General features: G+C 42.2%; 1 protein-coding gene and 1 long non-coding RNA gene across 2 annotated transcripts in view; one reads left to right on the top strand and one right to left on the bottom strand.

The window, feature by feature from the left end:
* The window catches only part of LOC308234155, a 94,145-nt gene extending 75,297 nt beyond the window's left edge, over positions 1 to 18,848 (bottom strand). The window contains exons 1-2 of the long non-coding RNA XR_013959032.1: positions 18,599 to 18,848; positions 2,487 to 2,597 (exon numbers count right to left, since the gene is read on the bottom strand). This is a non-coding gene — a long non-coding RNA (uncharacterized lncRNA). The remainder of the gene's footprint in view (positions 1 to 2,486; positions 2,598 to 18,598) is intronic.
* On the top strand, positions 1,148 to 19,283 carry WNT8B (Wnt family member 8B; the record flags this gene model as incomplete). The annotated part of the gene is made up of 6 exons (XM_080641495.1): positions 1,148 to 1,215; positions 15,537 to 15,570; positions 16,325 to 16,463; positions 17,273 to 17,398; positions 18,143 to 18,285; positions 18,488 to 19,283. 6 exons carry the CDS (start codon positions 1,148 to 1,150, stop codon positions 19,031 to 19,033), a joined length of 1,056 nt encoding a protein of 351 aa, XP_080497621.1. The 3' UTR covers positions 19,034 to 19,283.
* Positions 19,284 to 20,111: the final 828 nt, after the last annotated feature.

The following is a 20,111-nucleotide window of genomic DNA, read 5'->3' as shown; positions in this document are numbered from 1 at the left end:
CCCATCCTCTCTATTGGGACAGAAGGGACAGCAACTCAGAGATGTGTGAGCTTGGACGCCTACTGGCTTTACCACCAGTATTCCTTTAAGAGGATAGGAATATGGCTGTCTATTGAAATCTCATCCCTTCTTTGAATTTCAGATTCTATCTTCTTCAGAAAACCTTCCCTAAATCAGCCTATATGCTTTATAGTCAGTTTGCAGTAATTTAATATCTTATTAAATTGCATCCGTACATTATCACCTTACTAGCTTATAAATGTCTTCAGGGCAGAAATCATGTTTTGGGCTTTTAAAAGTGTCCATAATGGCCAGGGTAAGATTGAGGATGTAATAGGTGTTCAACAAGTAAGTGTCTGATGGTAAAGTTGAAAGGAAGAAACCAAGTGGGTAACAAAGTTACCTGGTCAAATATTTAGGTGAATAGCCCTAAATCATCCCTTTCTAACTTAGAGGAAGAATACCAGAGATGGTTGGGTCCCATTCCCATATTCTCAAATCAGAGGGCTGAGGTGCACCTAGTACCTTTTTCTCTGAAGAGGGCTACCCTAAATGCAAATGACGTCTCAATGCCCTACAAAGGACAACCGGGAAAGCACAGTCCCTTGTAAATCCCCTTGGGGACCAGGCTCTCCTCTCTGTGCCCGAGTCTGCACGGGAGTGTGCATGGTGGGGGAGGTTGAGGTGGGGTGGGAGGGCATTGGCAAGAGGGAGGAGAGAGACTCCACGCAGTGATTATGTGGAGGGGATTTGCTATGTCTCTTTCCTCCCCTCACCCCTCTTCCTTTGTGCTTTTTCTCCGTGTTCCTCTCTTTGTCCCCTTTTCCTTGTCCCCTTCTTCTGCATTTGTCTGGGAGGATCCTGGAGTGTTCCTTTGATCGACTCAATCTTTCTCTGGCACTTGAGTTCTGATTGGCTGAAGGACTTAGAGGGGGGAAAAAAACTTTAATTAAGTAGATAATCTCTTCTTTGGAAGTTTGGCAGCTCCATTTCACCTCCCCTTAACTCTGTTTGGGATCGCTTACACACCAAGGAAGTTGGGGTTCGAGGAGAATTCCATTCCACTACCAGGAGGAGAATACTTCCCATCTTAGCACTCTGTTTCCCCAGTTTTTAGAATTTTCTATCTCTGTTACTCCAGAGGATTATGTTACTTATGAAGCCTTCTGTGCGCATCTTTCTTTTCACCTGTGTCCTCCAACTCAGCCATACCTGGTAAGTAACCTGGAACTTAGAATTAGGTAAATGCATGTACTATATGGGAGAGAGCTCATTTTCATTTCCAGGAATGTAGGACGCGTTGGGATCTCTCCTAGGAAAAAGTGTTCCAGGGAGTAGGGCTCTTCCAAATTTGTGGCTGATTTCAGTAAATCCTTAGACCCCTACCAATAAAAGAATTAAAAGATGGGGGTTCCTATTTTTCTAAATTGCTATATCACAAATATTCTACATGGTTTTTTTTTTTTGGGGGGGGAAGACAGTAGCCCTTTTTATCAAATCCTGATTTCGGCATTGTGGAGAAGAGGAAGGTGGTTCAAAGCAAGTTCTACTGTATGTTGAATCTGATCTTTGAGGTGAAGACAGAAATTCAATGGGATCTTACTTTGTACTGTCTGACTTGAATGTTTTCAGAATATTCTAAGTAATAGCTCATAGCATCACTTCCTAGAGATTAAAAATTAACTATGAGTTGGTACTGGGTTAACCAACATGTTTGAAATTAAATATTTTAGGAATCTATACACATTTGTTTAATTTATTCCATTTACAAATATTTCTAAATTGCTAAAAAAAAAAAAGATAGCATGTGTGAAAGTGTTTTGTAAACTATAAACCACCACACAAATGATAGATGATATGATCATCATTTGCACTTAGCTCTTGGAAAACAAATAAAGTATCTATACATGGAAAAGTTAATAAGCAAGCACAGAATAGCATGCAGACTGTAAGATCTAGGAAATGCATGTTGCTAAGGTGTTTGGAGTTCCTCGTCAATTAAGATACGAGTCTCTCTTCATCAGTTCTCATTTCGACCATCTATTTAACCAAGTTATGAATCCAATTGCTACATAAACTGTTGAGGAAGTGAGAATAAGGGTTTCTTTGCCGAAATCAGCTGCTTGTGCTAATTGAGAGTGTATTCTTATCATAAATGAGTATAGCCATCATTATTAAAGAGTTGATAACAAGTATGCCAAATTAATGCAATTTGCCGGTTAATGCAATAATTTGCAACATTTCTGATTATGAACTGAACCACCAAATAATTGGTCAATTTTTAATTGGTATTTTAATTAAATATTTCATGTCCAAAAAAATCTTCCTTCTCTCTCTGTCATGCGAACAAAAAGACAAAAGGGAGAGGAGAATTTCTACTGATGTTCATGGTATTCTTCAGCTGATTCAGTATCAGCAAAAGAGAAACACGAGATTCCTTTCCCCAGTCACCAGGGCAGTGTGAAGAATTGTTCTATAAAAAATACCTTTACTGTGTGTTCCTTCCCTGCTGGAGGAGGTCATGTTCATTTCATTCCGATATTGACACTGCCACACTGAAAGGTGGCTGGGTTGCTTGTCTGTCCAAATTCAAGTGTCTGGATTCAAAAAGAAAGAAGAAGAAAGAGATGTGAACGAAAATTCTTATTTAAAGACAGGGTTTAAGAACCCCTTCTCACTTTCCCTGACTTTGAGGAGAAAATGTACAAATCTGGATAATGCAATTCGCTTTTTTAATTGCATTCCATAAGCCTCAATTTGAATATTTATACTTTGCTTAGTCTAGTTTTGGTAGCATTTGAAATGTGATTTTTAAATTTAACCTCGATTATTCTTATAATGGAACCATCAGGGTTTTGCATAAGGTCATCTTTCCCTTTGTGCCATGCAGAGAAATTTGACCAACCGCAGCCTTTCAGTTGTTTCTCTTAGTACTTCATTATCAACCTTTTATGTGGGGACCTCAAAAGCATCTAACAAATAGAGAATCACAATTTCTGCTTGGCTGTTCAATTGTAGGCTGGCCTGAAATTACTGCCTAAAAGAGTTCGTCAACAGAAATTCCTGGGCTTGAAAAGGAAAGGATAAAAATGACATGTGCCTACAACATGCAGTTTTACTAGGTATCTTAGTGCAGCGTAATTGGGGGAAAGAGCATTCTCCATAGTTTTATCTTGTCTGCACCCTTTTGAAAGAATTATCCTTTAGTAACTTGAGAAAAAATATTTTTTAATTTGTTTTTTCTTAATCATTAATGGCTAAAAAAAAAAGAATGAATGAAAGAAAGGAAGAAAGAAAGAAATGAGTATGGGAAAGCATGATACAGCCAAGCAAACGGGTGATGCTTATAATGGTGGCCAGAGATGAATTAATTTGACTGTCCACTTCCAATACATTTACTCATCTGGAATGAATGGACCTAGAACATGCTTTTCCTTAACTGTTGACTTCATTTGACTCCAAATGATGTCTCATAATGATACTGGGTCTTTCCAGTTCATATTCTCTCTCTTCTCTCTCTCTCTCTCTCTCTCTCTCTCTCTCTCTCTCTCTCTCTCTCTCTCTCTCTCTCCCCCCGCCCCCTCTCTCCTCAACGCAATAACCAAATCAGAAAGATGCACTGGGACACAGAGGTTAGCCATGGCTCTAGTTGAATTCTTCAACAGAAATCACTGCCCTTAGTTTTTTCCAAAGGATTTAAACATGGTCAGTTTCTTTTCTGCAGAAGAGCAAGATTACCTGAAATCTTGTGTTTTAAAGCACCTTTTGGAATACATCAGCCCTTGTTTCTTTACATTTATGTTTTTAGAGTAACCGGTCTATGGCTCTTGAAATTTCAACTGATGACAACATGACAACATGCAAAACCCCTGATTAGCAAAGGCTTCCGTTATTAAGTGGGGGGGTGTCTTTGAGTCCATATTTTCATGAAGCATCATCGTTAGCTATTCTCTGCATATATGTGCAACACTTTTTCAAATGTATATTATGACCAGTAAAATACACAGCTCATTTAAAATCATTGAATTCATGGTAATGTGTTGTCCTATTAAGTTTCTGTCGCGTTTTCCCTTTAACAGATACAAAAAGAACACGGACAATCAAGTGAGGACCCACTAAGCTTTGTCACACTAGAAAGGAAAGTTAGGGGCCTAAAGTCAGGGGTGAGAAACTGCTTTGGAATCTGGAAGATAATATGCCAATGAAAGACTCACATACCTAATAGCTTCCCTAGTCATTAAAGAAAAGTTCATAGTCCACTAAAAAAGGCAGGGATCGGTGGGGTAATTCTGAGCAGCATTAGGCTGGTAGCTGTGGTGTAGGAGGTTCTAAGGGCTTGAGACATGATCAGGGAAGCTCAGTTCCCAGTTTTGTCATTGATTTCCTCAACAACTCGAGACCTGAGTTTTTCCTTTCAGAGTTTCTATTTCTCCTGCTATAAATAATAACAACAATAACAAACTGTTATAATTGTTATTATTATTGTTTACAAAGGCTATGTGGTCCTGAGAGGAGACACTTGGTTAAAGCTTTTCTTATGAAACCAGTTTGCTAAGTGATGAGGAGGGTGCTCTACAGTGCATCTTTATTTGTGTGTGTGTGTGTGATAAGATGACCCAAAGAAGGATCTCCTTTTTGTGACATTATATAGAGGTACATGGAATATACATAATCAGAAGAGAAGGAATTTCAACCCAACCCCTCTCTCTTCCATGAAGGAGAAGGAGTTTACCACCCCCCCCACCCCTGCCCCACCCCCACTCTTACCCATCTGGGACAATTGGGTTAGTACTGCTCTATATTGGGTAATGCTAGTCTCTCTTGGAACTGTTAATAAAATCCCTTTGTTCCCTGGGCTCCATTTATCCTTTCTATTTCTATTAGAGGTAGAGGAGAACTCAGAGGGCTTAGAAAGAGAGATCAGTACAATTTTATTTAGGGTAAACTCTCTTTTATTTCCCCAGAAAGCAGATTTTTCTTCCCAGGTAAAAGATCAGACTGGGTTAACAGTTGGGGGAAACTCTGAGCTTGGTTCAGGTAAATAACAGTCACCCCCTTGCCTCCCATCTGCAATGTACCTACACTCGGAGGGCCTCTTAAAAAAAACCACAAAACTATCCACTCTGGGCAGACTCTCCTGTCTCATTATAAGCCAAATTTTTATGGTTTGCTTTTCTCAATCTTTATCATAGGTTCTTGTTATTGATCATATCATCTCTCTATATCCTTCTTAGGTCAGAGTTTTCTCCAGACCAAGAGAAATCGGACCATAGGGGATCATTTAAATTCACTGTTATTTGTCCAGTCCAAATTCACTTTTCTTAATAGGTTGTTTTCCCAGTGTCAGCATGCCCCAGTAGCAGCACAGACTGAGGCTATACTTCAGTAGCCTCAGTAGACCCTGTAAGTAGGCCAATAGTTCGGTATTCCTATGCAGCTCCATAGATGAAATTCTTGTGTTTTCCAGGCCAAGCTTAAACCATCCTGCATAAGGACGAATTTCTCCTTCATTCAAGACTGTAATTCTGTAATTCTCCCATATATGCAACTAGATAGAGATAGCAGTTACATTTTTAAATAAATATTTTTAATTAAAAACTGTAATTCTCTTTTGCTACCATCTCAGTCCTTTTCATTTACTCAGGCTCTTCAGGTTCACCATATCAGACTCTGAAGTTTCCATGCCAGGCCAATATCCAGGATAATAAATAGCAAACCAATAGATGGGCCATATTATCCTGTCTGGCATTTCTTCATATTAATCCAAAGTGTCTGGTGGAGCTCATATTGCATAGATTATTGCTTCAGGAGTATTCCATTGTTTAATTTTATATTATTGACATTTTCTTTAAAAAAAAAACCAAACAAACATAGAACGGTACATATAACAACCCCCAATAACTCAGCTTCAACAGTTATCAATCCTTGGCTAAACTTGCTTCATGTATACTTTCTGTAGCATTTTCAACTGTATGTATTCTCTTAGTCTAAGTCTTCCAAATACTGTTGTGGTTCCAAATAGTAAGAAGAGGGACAGGAAAAGGAACCCCCTATCCCATGTTCAAGAAATCTGGTGCCAATAATTAGAGATCTTAGGGAACATCATACAGATATGACCCCCATTGGGGTGAAAAATCAAGAACACAAATTAGTAACAGGAGAATCTGTTACTAATTTGAGTTTGTTTCTGTTTGAGCTGTGGCTACTCAGATTGAGGTGAGGACATTTTTACCATCCATGGATTTAGTTCCATTAAGTAGTGAAAATGGTACCAAAGTGCCAAAGCCTGCCAATTTTCCTACCTTGAACTGTTCCCTGGTTGTTTTATAGGGCAAGTCATGCACACCTACCTTCTTGCTCCTGACATAAACTGGCATTGCATCCATCAGTGCAATTGAGAACGTGAATATTTTCTAAAGTCTCCACTACAGGGACCAAGGTAATGAGGTCAGAAAACAAAAGCAAATGCTCGCTTCCATAATGGTCCTGGACGGGGTTCCTGCAATCGCAGGCTTTCTGGGAACCGGGGCTCTGAGCTGTTCCTTAGCAGCTTTCCCTTAGAGACCTCGGAACAGAGAATGAGCACAGCTTATTCCCAGTTCGAGTCCTCATTTAAATGCTAAGCGCTGAAGTGCTTTTTTGTTGCTCACTGTTTCTCAGCAGAGGTTGCTACAATACATAAAGAAGGAAGGAAATGAGGACAAGGAAAGACAGCCTATCTCTCTATAAAATATCCTGGGATACAAATGACATTTCACTTTCAGGGAATAAGATTATCCCTTGAAAATGTGTGATTTGCCTGAGAAAGAATCTGCCTGAGATTGTTTGGCAGGAACCCATGATACACAGTTGTCCTGAGGGCTATTATGTGGTCTTTGCCAGTAATTATTTGTCAAGGACTGGATTTGAGATAATGTGGGATTTGAATATAAAATTTCACATAAGACTACTACCAAATCTGACACATCTGTTTAACTTTTCTTAACTTGTTTATAAGACTTTTAAAAAATATGTTTTAGGGCACTGCCTTATAACTTAGAAAATTTACATTTATAAACAAAATTTTGAGAATTATTTATAGGGCTGAATTCACTTTGAAGAAACAGATGGAGTTTAAATAAGTGAAATAGCTATGGGGGTATGACCTAAACCTGTATATTTCTTCATTTTCCTTTTATAGTCTTCTGGAAAAAAATACTTCTACTTGGCCCGAATCTCCACTGCATTTCTCTTTCCTTTCAATGCCATCCATACTCCTTCAATGAGTCTGTACTAGTTGCTTTAGTTTCATAACTGTTCGGGCACTGTAATCTGGCTTCTGTTCTGTTGCTCTACTGAAATAGAGCTCCCCTATAATATCACCTTTGTTCCCTCTGAACAAATTTTTAACTAGGAAGAAATTTGTCTTTGAAATTCTGAACCCTTCTCTTCCCTACAAGACTTCAGATTATCTTGTGGCTTCTACTTCCTAATCCTTCCCCTAGCTAAATAGGAAAGAGCCCGATTTCAATTACTTATACTTTACAACGGATAAGAATTAGTCACGCTGTTGTTCACCCTTGAAAAACATTTTTAAACTTAACTCTAATTATACGGTGAATTATAACTAGCTTAAATATCCTTGAGTACTGTCAGAGGTGGTAGTAAAAAATTTGGGACCCATAGGATATTATTTCACAATGCTTAGTAAGGCCTACCTTCTCTGTAATTTGGTGTGTGTGTACATATTGGTGTGCGTGCATGTGTGTGCGTGCGTGTGTGTGTGTGTGTGTTTGTGCATGTGTGTTCTGTGGGTCATATGCTATAGCAGACAGAGGGAATCACAAGGAAGCTTGCTCAGAAAGAGCTATGTTTGGGCTGTCCCAGGACCAAGGCATCTTGTGCATTCAATGAGGTAAAAAGCTGGCTGTCAGACACTCATTCTAAGAAAAACTTGCTTCACTGGAACACCTCTGGCTGCAGCTCCAGGCAGCTCTCTACTCTGGTCACTCTCCTTAATCTCTCTCCCCTCTCCGCCCCCGACCTTCTCCCTGTACTCTCTCTCTGCTAAATCTCCAGAGAGAGAGAGATGTGCATCTACATTCATTCACTACCACTTCTCCTTTCTCCTGGGCCATCACCCCAAATTATAATTACACGGTCTCTCCTGAAGTAGGCCAACTAGAGCTTCATGACCCCGAGACTTTTTATGGACCTCAAGAAATGAGATTAAAGGTAGAGATAAGCCAACCCTATTATTCAAAGACTTGCGAGGAAAGTGGAGAGAGGGAGAACAAAGTGGGGGGCGGGGGGAGGTCAGAAGGCACTGAGATGAAAGTCCTGGGCGTTGAGAGGAAAATACCAAATTCTGTATATTCATATGCAGAATCTTTGCTTTTTAAAAATATGTGAGGGGAAGAGAAAAGGGGAATCCTAACTGGAATTTAAGCTACACCAGCCACTGGGATTTAAACGTACCCAGGCACACTTGGCAAACTAGTGGGGCTGGCCTGCAAGAATCTTGTTGCATGAGACTTAGTGCTCTCCTGGGAAGAAACTCCCATAATCAGGGAGAGGGAGTCTGGCATACAAAGTTGGCCTAGGAACAGGGTCCTGGTCATGCAAAGGGAGAAGGAAGTCTGAAGACAGCATGGTGCTTGGCACTCCTGGTCCAGTGCCCATCTGTGTCACAGGCTATATGGAATCAGGCACGTGTTCTCACCATGGCAGCTAAACTCCCAACAATACAATGCGATGTGCTACAGACCACCTCATGGGCTGCGCTAGTTTGGACAATTACCCCCAAACAGGGGTAAAGGGTTGCAACATTGGATAGTGGCTTAAACCTCTCACCCATCATTAGACATAACTGACAGAGAATGGGAACTTGCAATTTTTCATGAACTTTCTAAGGTGGTAAATAGTAATAAATAATGATTAAAGGTTTCTTCAAATGGTATCAAAGGAAGGCAAGCATTGAAAATTCAAGGGCATGGATATATGGATAATAAATATTAGATCAAAAAAGACTGACAAACAAAAGAAAGTTGGAGGTTTTCCAAGAGCTAAAAGAAAAGTTGTGACATTTGTATCTGGGTTGATCTAAATCAACCTTTCTGCCCCAGATCCCTAGGGTAAAAATTTACTGGTGATCAGACATATTATAGAATAGACAATTTAGGAGACAGTATAGCCCAAGAGAGAAGCTGCATAATGCTGAAAGCCATGGGTGTTTGAGGAGCTATAGTGCCCTAGATCAAGAAACTTTGTATAGTGGTTTGATTACGGCTAGTTTATAGCCACTCTGGTGTTGGTCCCTAGAGCATATGCAAAGGGAAAATGATAAAAGGTGCACAGAGCTCTGCTTTAGCGGTTACCCACAGCCTCAAAACTACTAATGCATCTGTATCTGTTGTCTAACAAGAGTTGAAAAGATATTTAGTAATGAAGAGACTAGCAAGGATTTAGTCTATACACAATAAAAGGAAAAGAACTTGTCAATGTTAATAGTAGGGGAGTTGTGGCAGAAAATAAAGAGGACAAAAGGACTTGTCTACCCAGCCTTGATGGGAATGAGAGCAGAAGCTACTTACAGTGAAACATTATTGTGAGAGTTCAGAATGAATGATGGAGAGAGAGTCCTGATTGCTCTTGCAAATTCTTACTATTGGTAAATTAACTTGGGAGAATGATGAGATAGCATTAGAAGCTTGTAGGAAAAAGTACAGACCGAAGAATGAATTAGACTCACTTCAGGATTGATGGCAAGAGTATGGAGGCAGTCTAAGAATGTAAAATAGCCTGGCTGGTGTGGCTCAGTGGTTGAGCGTTGAACTATAAACCAGGAGCTTGCAGTTCTATTCCCAGTCAGGGCACACGCCCAGTGGGGGATGTGCAGGAGGCAGCTGGTCAATGATTCTCATCATTGATGTTTCTATCTCTCTCTTCCTCTCCCTTCCTCTCTTAAATCAATAAAAATATATTTTTTAAAAGAATGTAAAATAATAGTAATGGCATTAAAGCATCTGTGGGTGGAAGTAGTTAGCATGTTTCCTAGAGGACTGATGGCCCCTAGGCAAAGATTCAGAATCCTTGTAGATGCATATTCCACCCACCAAAAAATGTTTTATTCCTGGTATGGGGAATATGGGCATAAGCAAGTCAGCTGTAATTACCAGGAAAACGTTCTATACTACCAAGAAAAACTGCAGGGAAGAAAAGAGATCTATGATTTTAGTGCTCAACACAGAAACCCAGCCCCTCAGGGCAGTGACCAGTGAGAGCTTTGAGAGCTACCAAACCTGGAAGATGCTCCATCCAGATACGAAAGAAAGAGGAGAATGTTCACCAATTTATTACTGTTGTCGATGGAGCATCCATTTTCTAGAAGATTGAGGTAATAATTGTTGGATTTCTCTGGTAACTAATGCTGTTAAGCATCATATCATGCACTTGTTGGCCATTTGTTTACCTTCTTTGAAGAAATGTCTCTTAAGATCCTTTGACCATTTTTTACTTGGGCTATCAATGCTCTTTGTATATTCTAAATGTAAGTGTCTAATCAGATATTTGACTTACAAATATTTTCATTCAGTGGGTTGTCTTTTTACTTCCCTTTTTGGTGCCTTTTGAAGCACAAAACTTTTTAATTTTGATGAAGTCCAGTTTATCAATGTTTTCTTTGGTCACTTGTGTTTTTGGTATCAGATTTACAAACAAACGAACAAAACATTGCTTGACCTCAGATCACGAAAACTTAATATCTATATTTTCTTCTAAGAGTTTTATAGTTTTAGCGCCTACATTTAGGTCTATGATCTATTTTGAGTTAATTCTTATATATGACGCGAGATATGGGACCAAATTCATTCTTTTGCATGTGGATATCCAGTTAGTTGTTCCAGCACCATTGGTTGAAAATACTACGACTAGGCAAGATTTAAGAGAACAGTATGAGCAAAGGCTTAGAGGCATGAATTTATGGTGTTCAGGAATAGCAACTGGTTTGGTATGACTAGAGGCTTGGACAAGTAGGGATATTTCATGGGAAATTAAGCTGAAAAGCCATATATGGTTAGATTATGGAGTGCCATGAGTGCAAGAGTTGAAAAACTAAGAAAGATACTTGAGCAGGATATCAGAATCAGGCTTTCAGAAGATTGATCTAGATGCAGACTGACTATATACTGGATTGGAATGGGGTAAAAATTATAACTAGAGAGGTCAATTAGTAGGGCTTCTACAATGGTCTAAGTTGGAGGCCACAAATAAGATATGACAGTGAGAATCCCTGAGACAGTGAGAGAGAGAAAAGGGAGCTGGTAAGTGAGAAGTATAATGGAGGTAAAATACATGTAAGACTTACTAACTGATTAGATAGTGAAAATGGATTGAGAGAGATGTGGGGAAATAGTAGCTCTGTTAACAAAACATAGTCAAGTCAGGAGAAGTGTTAAGTTCAACAGGGAATATTAATTGGCTTTTATTTATTTATATTTTTTAAAATACATTTTTACATTGATTTCAGAGAAGAAGGGAGAGGAAGAGAGAGATAGAAACATCAATGATGAGAGAGAATCATTGACTGGTTGCTTCCTGCACACCCCACACTGGGGATCAATCCCACAATCTGAGTATATGCCCTGAACAGGAATCAAACCATGACCTCCTGGTTCATAAGTCGATGCTCAACCACTGAGCCACACTGGCTGGGCATAAGTTGGCGTTTAGACATACTGTCTTTATAATTTGAAACATTCTCAGTGGAGAAGTCTAGCATTCATTTGGTAATGCAGCTCTAGATCTCAAGATGAAAGTCAGGGCTGAGGTACAGATTTGGGAGACATTGCATAATCATGGTAGTTAAGACTATGGGCATGAATAAGGGTTTTTCTCCTATTCCCCTATCTCTGTAGATAGTTGCCCTTCTGTGTGTCAGGTATACAACATAATGATTTGATGTGTGTGTACATTGTGAAATGATCATTACAATACGTCTAGTTAACTTCTATCACGATGAGTCGTTTCTTAATACTGGCTATTTTGGATGTGAGTAAGTCAGCCACAGTGGTTCAAATATGTCTGCAAATAACTCAGGGGTTTCCAACACAAGTCAACTTATGGGAATGCTGTCCAACTAAGGCCGACAGTCGTGTCTCATGGCAGTTGCTCAATTAAATCTGATTAATCAACTGAATTAGACCAGCATGTCATACAAATCTTTACATATTTCGGGGCCTTTGAGGAAGGAAGAATCTTCTAGTATTCTGCGCAACATTCCCTGCGATTCCAGCCTAGCATCCTCTCACAGGGAGTCTCTTTACCCGGGCTCATGGCAAAGCTTTCTCCTTCGTTTGCCGCTTGATACTTGTTTTGTTGCTTTGCTCTCTTGACGCTGTCTGTCCTGGGGGATGGGAACTAGCCTCTGTCTTGCCTGGTAATGTCCAAGAGTCTTTGGCAGTTACCTAACATAAAAAACACCCCTGAGCCAGAGCACGCAGAGGGCCTGGCTGACTCCTCTGACACCACTCTTTCAGGATCAGAAATGTATCTGCAAACCCATAATGGCTTTAGCAATTATGAATTCATTTAAATTGTTTTGAATTTATTTTTGTTCTTTGCCGGTACCACCCCCCCCCCCCCCCCGCAAGACAGTAGTACTTTTTTTTTTTTAATATATTTTATTGATTCTTTACAGAGAGGAAGGGAGAGGGATAGAGAGTTAGAAACATCGATTAGCTGCCTCCTGCACACCCCCCACTGGGGATGTGCCCGCAACCAAGGTACATGCCCTTGACCGGAATCGAACCCGGGACCCTTCAGTCCGCAGGCTGACGCTCTATCCACTGAGCCAAACCGGTTTCAGCGACAGTAGTACTTTTCAGTCAACTTAATTTTGCCTGACAAGCTTTAAAGTTTTGGGGTTTTTTGTTTTCTCATTTATCTCTCTTTAATTTACCAAAATGAGAATTGAAAAGACTGACAAAATATGGAGTTGCAATGGGAACATACTAGTAAAAGCAGTGACAGACAATAAATTGTTAATAAAAATAAGTGCAGCCAAAACCGGTTTGGCTCAGTGGATAGAGCGTCAGCCTGCGGACTGAAAGGTCCCAGGTTCGATTCCGGTCAAGGGCATGTAACTTGGTTGCGGGCACATCCCCAGTGGGAGGTGTGCAGGAGGCAGCTGGTCGATGTTTCTCTCTCATCGATGTTTCTGACTATCTATCACTCTTCCTTCCTCTCTGTAAAAAATCAATAAAATATATTTTTTAAAAAAAATTAAAAAAAAAAAGTGCAGAGGTAAGAGAGAAAGAGAGAATGACCTAACTAACTTGACAACACAGGGAGGACAGCAGTCATAGGAGATCTCCATCAAATCAGGGTCTTTCACCTTCACGTTTAAACACATTCACTCCTGTATTTTTCACATACCCCCCTTACCAAGCTTTAAAGTTTTGTTGACTATGTAGTCTTCTATGATTTTCTAAAAATCTATTACATTTCTTTCCAAATCTTTTTCATCTTCTCTCACATGGCAGCCTCCCAGTTTATAATACTGTTTTCCAAAAACCACCCACATTTTAGGTGTTATTTGTGTTTTATATGAAGAGAGTCGGCTAAGCTCTTTTCACTTCTGATGATGGCCAGCATCTTGTTGGCCTTTACAATTGCAGGGTACACCAACTTTCATGGAACAATACATAATGATTCCCATGTTACTTTCTTCCACTATAATGGGAAAAGAGCAATAATAGGTAATACATTGGGGTTAATTTTCAAATGCTTATCCTGAAGTCTACTTGCCGGGTTATATATGTATGAATTGAATTTTTAATTTTTATATAATTATAGACTGGCAGAAGATTGCAAAGAAATGTGCAGAGAAGTCCTACATAAGCCTCTGCCAGTGGTAACATCTGACAACTATCCTATAATATTTATAAAGTTCTATAGTACAATATTTATAAAGTTTATTCAGACCACCAGTTTTACATACACTCATTGTGTTATGTATAGCTCAATGCAATTTTGCCACATGTATAGCTTTGCATAATCACATCGCAATCAAGACACTTAATTCTACCATCACAAGACTCTCTGGTGTTATTCCTTTGTAGCCACATGCATCCCTCCTCTTTAACCCCTGGGAACCACTAGTCTATTCTCCAGCTCTATGATTATGTATTCCACAATTATTACATAAGTGAAATCATGCAGTATGTATCCTGTTGAGATTGGCTTTGATCACTCAGTATAATTTCCTTGAGAGTCATTCAAGTTGTTGCATGTATCAGTTGTTTATTCCTTTTCATTCCTGAGTAGTAATCCATTGTATGGATGTACCACCGTGATTTCAATACTTTTATTGATTTTCTTTTAGAGAGAGGAAGGGAGAGAGAGGGGGAAAAACATTAATGTGATAAGCGAAACATCGATCAGCTGCCTCCTGCATGTCCCCTGCTATGGGTGGAGCCCACAACCTGGGCATGTGCCCTGACTGGAGAATTGACAACGTTTTGGTGCATGGGAAGATGCCCAACCAACTGAGCCACACCAGCCAGGCCTTGTACCACAGTTATTATAACCACTCACTCTTTGAAAAACATTTAAACACTTTCAAATTTTGGGTTATTATGAATAAAGTGCTATGAGCATCCAAGCATAAGATCCTGAGTAAAAATAAGTGCTCGTTTCTCAAGGATAAATGCCCAAGAGTAGAACTGCTGAGCCTTAGCTGGTTTGGCTCAGTGGATGGAGCGTCGGCCTGCGGACTCAAGGGTCCCAGGTTCGATTCCGGTCAAGGGCATGTACCTTGGTTGCGGGCACATCCCCAATAGGGAGTGTGCAGGAGGCAGCTGATCGATGTTTCTCTCCCATCGATGTTTCTAACTCTCTATCCCTCTCCCTTCCTCTCTGTAAAAAATCAATAAAATATATTTAAAAAAAAGAACTGCTGAGTCATATGACAAGTCTATTTTTAGTTTTGAAAGGAACAGCCTAGCTATTTTCTAGAGTCAGATTATTTATTTTTGAACTTTAATTACAATTCAATCCCTAGAAAGATATTCCACTATTTACATATTTCTGATTAGAGAACTATCCTCTCAGAATCCTGATAGTCCTGGATTGAAATCTTGACTCAATAGTTTATTAGCTGGGTGACCTTAAATACTTTTTTGAGTCCCCGATTCCCGATTTGTAAAATTGGGATAATAATGCCTGCAATAGTAAGGATTTAACAAAATCAACATGTAAAATACTGAGAGCATCTGTTACATAGTAATGAATTAATGCTAGCTCTATTCCCACCCATGGCAAAATAATGATCAAACATTACTCCGAACACTTTTGGTATTTGAAAAGGAGCATAATACATATTATTTTTTTATTAAATAAGTTGTATTTAGTAGACTCCTTATGCATAATTTTTCCTTCGCAAACCGTTTTCCCTTTCTTCCCATCAATTATATTTCCTAAAGTAATCCTTACAACTCTTGGCAGCAGAAATGAGTTGGTGCATCTCCATTACACTCTGTGGTCTTGTTCTCTTCTAGGTCAGTGAACAATTTTCTGATGACTGGTCCAAAGGTAAGAAAAATATTCCTTTGATTTGCTTAGATATCACTAATCTTAGCTTCTTAACTGAAGACTATACATGTAATTTCTTTTCATTATATCCACACTTTTTAGTGTGCTGTACCTATTACAGACAAAAACTGTGGTACAAAGGGGATTAGTGACACACAGCATCTAGTGTCAGAGCCAAGGCAAGAACTCACGAGTATTGATCCTAAATTTACAGCAGAATTTCTAAAACCAGAAAAGTCGACAGCCTTTCACAGTGTCAGGCTGCAGCCACACAACCTTCTCAGGCAGTAGAGGGATGCAGTTTTCACAATCCTGCTATTGTACTACATTATCTCTAAGGACATTTCCAGTTCCAAAATATTATTTTCTAAGATAGGATGAGAACAAATGAATATTAATGAATTATGTGATTTGGGATCACTCTGGAGAGGCAGAATAGTACAGTGAATAAAGTCAGGTCTAGTGTCTGATAAACTGAATTTTATTCCTACTTCTATAATTTGCTAGCTGTGGGATCTTGGGCAAATTGCTTTACTTCACCTCTCTGAGCCTCAGATTCCTAATGTACAAAATGGTTCCTATTTGACAAGGTTACTTGTGATGTTAAATGGGACAGCACATTTAAAGTGCTTACTCCGTCACTATTTTGGAGGGATGGGAAAGTGGGCAGGAAGCGAGGGGCTTGGCCACTTTAGGGCAAGTGTCTCCAAGTCCAGCTTTTGTAAGTCTGAACTTTGACCCTGTGTCCCCGAAGGCTTACTTGATCTACTCCAGCAGCGTGGCAGCTGGTGCCCAGAGCGGTATTGAAGAATGCAAATACCAGTTTGCCTGGGACCGCTGGAACTGCCCTGAGAGAGCCCTGCAGCTGTCCAGCCATGGCGGCCTACGCAGTGGTAAGGAAAGCCTCGGCCACAGCTCCCCGGACCCCCTGGCCACAGGTTAGAGCCCCACTCTCCAGGGATGGCCCCTGCCTCCTCTATACCCTAATTCCTCACCTGGTCTTTACTCGCAGGTGATCTCCCTCTCTGGGATCTTCTCTGTTCCATCTCTAGCTCCTTTTTCCTACTTAAGAGCTTTTCTCTTTCTTCCCCCAAACCCTCACTGTTCAACAAATGGACCTTGTCAATTGGCTAATGGCTTCCTCACAATATAAACAACATCAGGAGGTAGGTAGGGTCATAATCCCTCATTCCTCTCAGCCCCTTCCTTCAGCAGGCTTAGCAGAGAGGTACAAGGCGAGTGGGAACAGACTTGGAGACCAGATTTCCCTGGAGAAGAGAGAGTGGCCATGCTAGTAAATAAAAGAGCTGGCAGTCAGAGGTTCTTTCAGAACTAGGTGGCACAGGCCTCTTAGACTTCAATGTTCCAGGAGGAAGTGGGATGGGTTCTTGATAGCCTGGCCTTCAGATTCATCTCCTCCTCAGGCTCTTTCCCACCGAAATCCTTTACAACCACGTATGTCAACAAAAATCTAGCCACCTAATCCCAAAGTGTATGGCTGGAAAGGATGGGAGGGGAGAAGGGAAGGGCTGAGACCAGGGCTGGAGTAGACCCTGGAGAGAGTAAGGAACATTATAAAGGTGGGGAAATAGGGTAGAGCTGGAGAGGAGGACAATGATTGCATTAAAGGGAGGTGGCATGGCTGGTATTTCTTTGGATTGTGACTCCTCCCCTAACTCACCCAATTTCTGGTTCCTGCCAGCTAACCGGGAGACAGCATTCGTACATGCCATCAGTTCTGCTGGCGTCATGTACACCCTGACTCGAAACTGCAGCCTTGGGGATTTTGACAACTGTGGCTGTGATGACTCCCGCAACGGGCAGCTGGGTGAGTAATGATATTGGGGTGGGTAGGGCAGGCCAGTAGAGTTCACTTAAAGAATGAAAAGCCTGGTGGGTAGCTGGGTGGGGTGAAGAGGAATTGTATTCTTCTAAATCTGAGGAAAATCAGGGTGACCCAGTTTAAGCCCAAACCCTAATATGTCAAACCAGGTTAAATGCCGCATGGGCTCTCCTTCACCTACCGAGTAAGTTTCCTTATTTTAACAAATAATGATAAAGGAACAACATTCCCCAGGGAGTCGATCGGTCACTCTCTCAGACATAGTGGGGACATCCTTCCATATTGTCTGTCTCTGTCTCCTTTCCACTCTCCCTCCACTGTCCTAATCCTCCCTGCCCTGCGGCTCAACTTCCAACTTAGTTGTTCCTTATTATTTCAATTGCTCCTCTTTCTCCCTCTCAATGCTCGCGCGTTCCTCACCTTTCTAACAGCCATTTTGTCCTTTCTGGAAGTCAGTCGCTGGTGGGCACATGCACTCTGCCCAAAGGCCAGAAACTGTGTGAAGGTGGGCGCGCAGGCACCTTGCAGAGAATCCACTCGGCAACCACTTACGTCATGGAGTCCTGAGCAGATGATAGGCTGAACGTGGGCGCTCAAAAGCGGCAAAAACAAGTCTAGGCTGAAACTAAGCTGGAGACAAGGCACTCACCCAACCTTAATCTCTCTAGCTCAGATTCCCAATTAGAAATAGCTGCTCAACGACCTTCTCTCGCCCCTGCTCTTCTCCAGGGGGTCAAGGCTGGCTGTGGGGAGGCTGCAGTGACAACGTGGGCTTCGGAGAGGCAATATCCAAGCAGTTCGTTGATGCCCTGGAGACAGGACAGGATGCCCGGGCAGCCATGAACTTGCACAACAATGAGGCCGGCCGCAAGGTGAGTCTTGCAGTCCCTGGGATTGGCAGCTGGCTCCATCCATTACCACCCCTAAGTGAAGACAACTCCTCACTTCGTTTAAGTTTGGAAAAACGAGGTACTGAGGCGTAGGAGGTACTAGATGCCTCGCAACCCCCTCCCCTCCAGAGGCAGAGACTCCCCACGCGCTAAATCCCTGGCCCGCTCACTCCTCTCCCCCCAGGCGGTGAAGGGCACCATGAAACGCACGTGTAAGTGCCACGGCGTGTCTGGCAGCTGCACCACGCAGACCTGCTGGCTGCAGCTGCCGGAGTTCCGCGAGGTGGGCGCGCACCTGAAGGAGAAGTACCACGCAGCTCTCAAGGTGGACCTGCTGCAAGGGGCTGGCAACAGCGCGGCAGGACGCGGCGCCATCGCCGACACCTTTCGCTCCATCTCCACGCGGGAGCTGGTGCACTTGGAGGACTCCCCAGACTACTGCCTGGAGAACAAAACTCTAGGCCTGCTGGGCACGGAGGGCAGAGAGTGCCTGCGGCGCGGGCGGTCCCTAGGCCGCTGGGAGCGCCGCAGCTGCCGCCGGCTCTGCGGGGACTGCGGGCTGGCGGTGGAGGAGCGGCGCGCCGAGACCGTGTCCAGCTGCAACTGCAAGTTCCATTGGTGCTGCGCCGTGCGCTGCGAGCAGTGCCGCCGGCGCGTCACCAAGTACTTCTGCAGCCGCGCGGAGCGGCCGCGCGGGGGCGCTGCACACAAACCCGCGAGAAAACCCTAAGGGTCTCCTCTCCCACTTTCCCCATTTGTCCTCGGCTTCTTTTAGAGACCCCAGTAATAGAGGAACCTAGAAATGCGGATCCCGCACTCGCAAGCCCAGGGATCCTGAGAGAGACGCTGCAGTCTCCGGAGATGTCACTTTCCAACCTGTTTCCCCAGTTCCGGGGCGCTCTCTGGGAGCTGTCTGAAGAAGGGTCCTCACGGCCCACACTTACTCTGAGAACTTTCTGAGGTTTGAGCTATTGATCTTCTTTGGACGAGGATGAGAATAGGTGGTCCTCCTCCCCTTCCTAGTTGCCCTAACGTTGGACCTAGCCTATGGAGCCTTAGGAACAGGAAGACCCCTGATCAAATATACAGGACCCACGGAGGCTGGGGGTGGGGGTGGGGGTGGGGGGAGTCATGGCTTCTCTCTTTTGTCCATTTTGCTCACCCTCCCCTTTCCCCTATTTTCGCTGCCAGGTCTCTATCACTGCTGCATTTTCCTTCTGCAGAGCCACTCCCCAGGAATCTCTAATGCTTTTTCTCCCCTTCTCCCTTTCCCTAAAGAGAAACAGAAAACTGACCCAGGAAAAAGCACGTATTAGGGGACTGGTTCTTGAGGCAAGGGTTGAAGATGGGGAAAGTGGGTAACCTAGAGTGCTGCCTTGCTGAAAACCAAGGGTGCTACTCATCCTGTGATACCGTGTCTAATGGACTTTACCAGTGGGACAATGACCTTCCTGAAATCACCAAGGTGCTCCAGACACATACCCACAATGTCTAGGAACTATGTAAGGTCAGATGGCCAGTCATTTCCTACCCTTTAAAGTACCCTCCTTGCCCCTAACCCATTGCCCCCTAGCAACCATCTCTACCTCTTCTCCTTCCCCACAGGATCCTTGTTCCTCTGAGCCAATACTGAGCTCAATAAAGCCAGTTTCCCATTAAGGTGTGCACCTCTAAAGGCAGGTATAAGAAAGGAGAAGCTGGGACCCTTCCTTTTCACTAACCTGGTTCTCAAACAGGCAGGATTCAGGGCCTTGGATACTTTCCTTTAATAAGTAAACTTTCTGCAATGAAACTAGTACTAATAGGAA

The sequence above is a fragment of the Plecotus auritus genome (assembly GCF_963455305.1).
Source record: "Plecotus auritus genome assembly, chromosome: 9".
Taxonomy (NCBI): domain Eukaryota; kingdom Metazoa; phylum Chordata; class Mammalia; order Chiroptera; family Vespertilionidae; genus Plecotus; species Plecotus auritus.
Note: the sequence above shows the minus strand (reverse complement) of the source record. Positions and strands in the feature narration are given on the sequence as shown.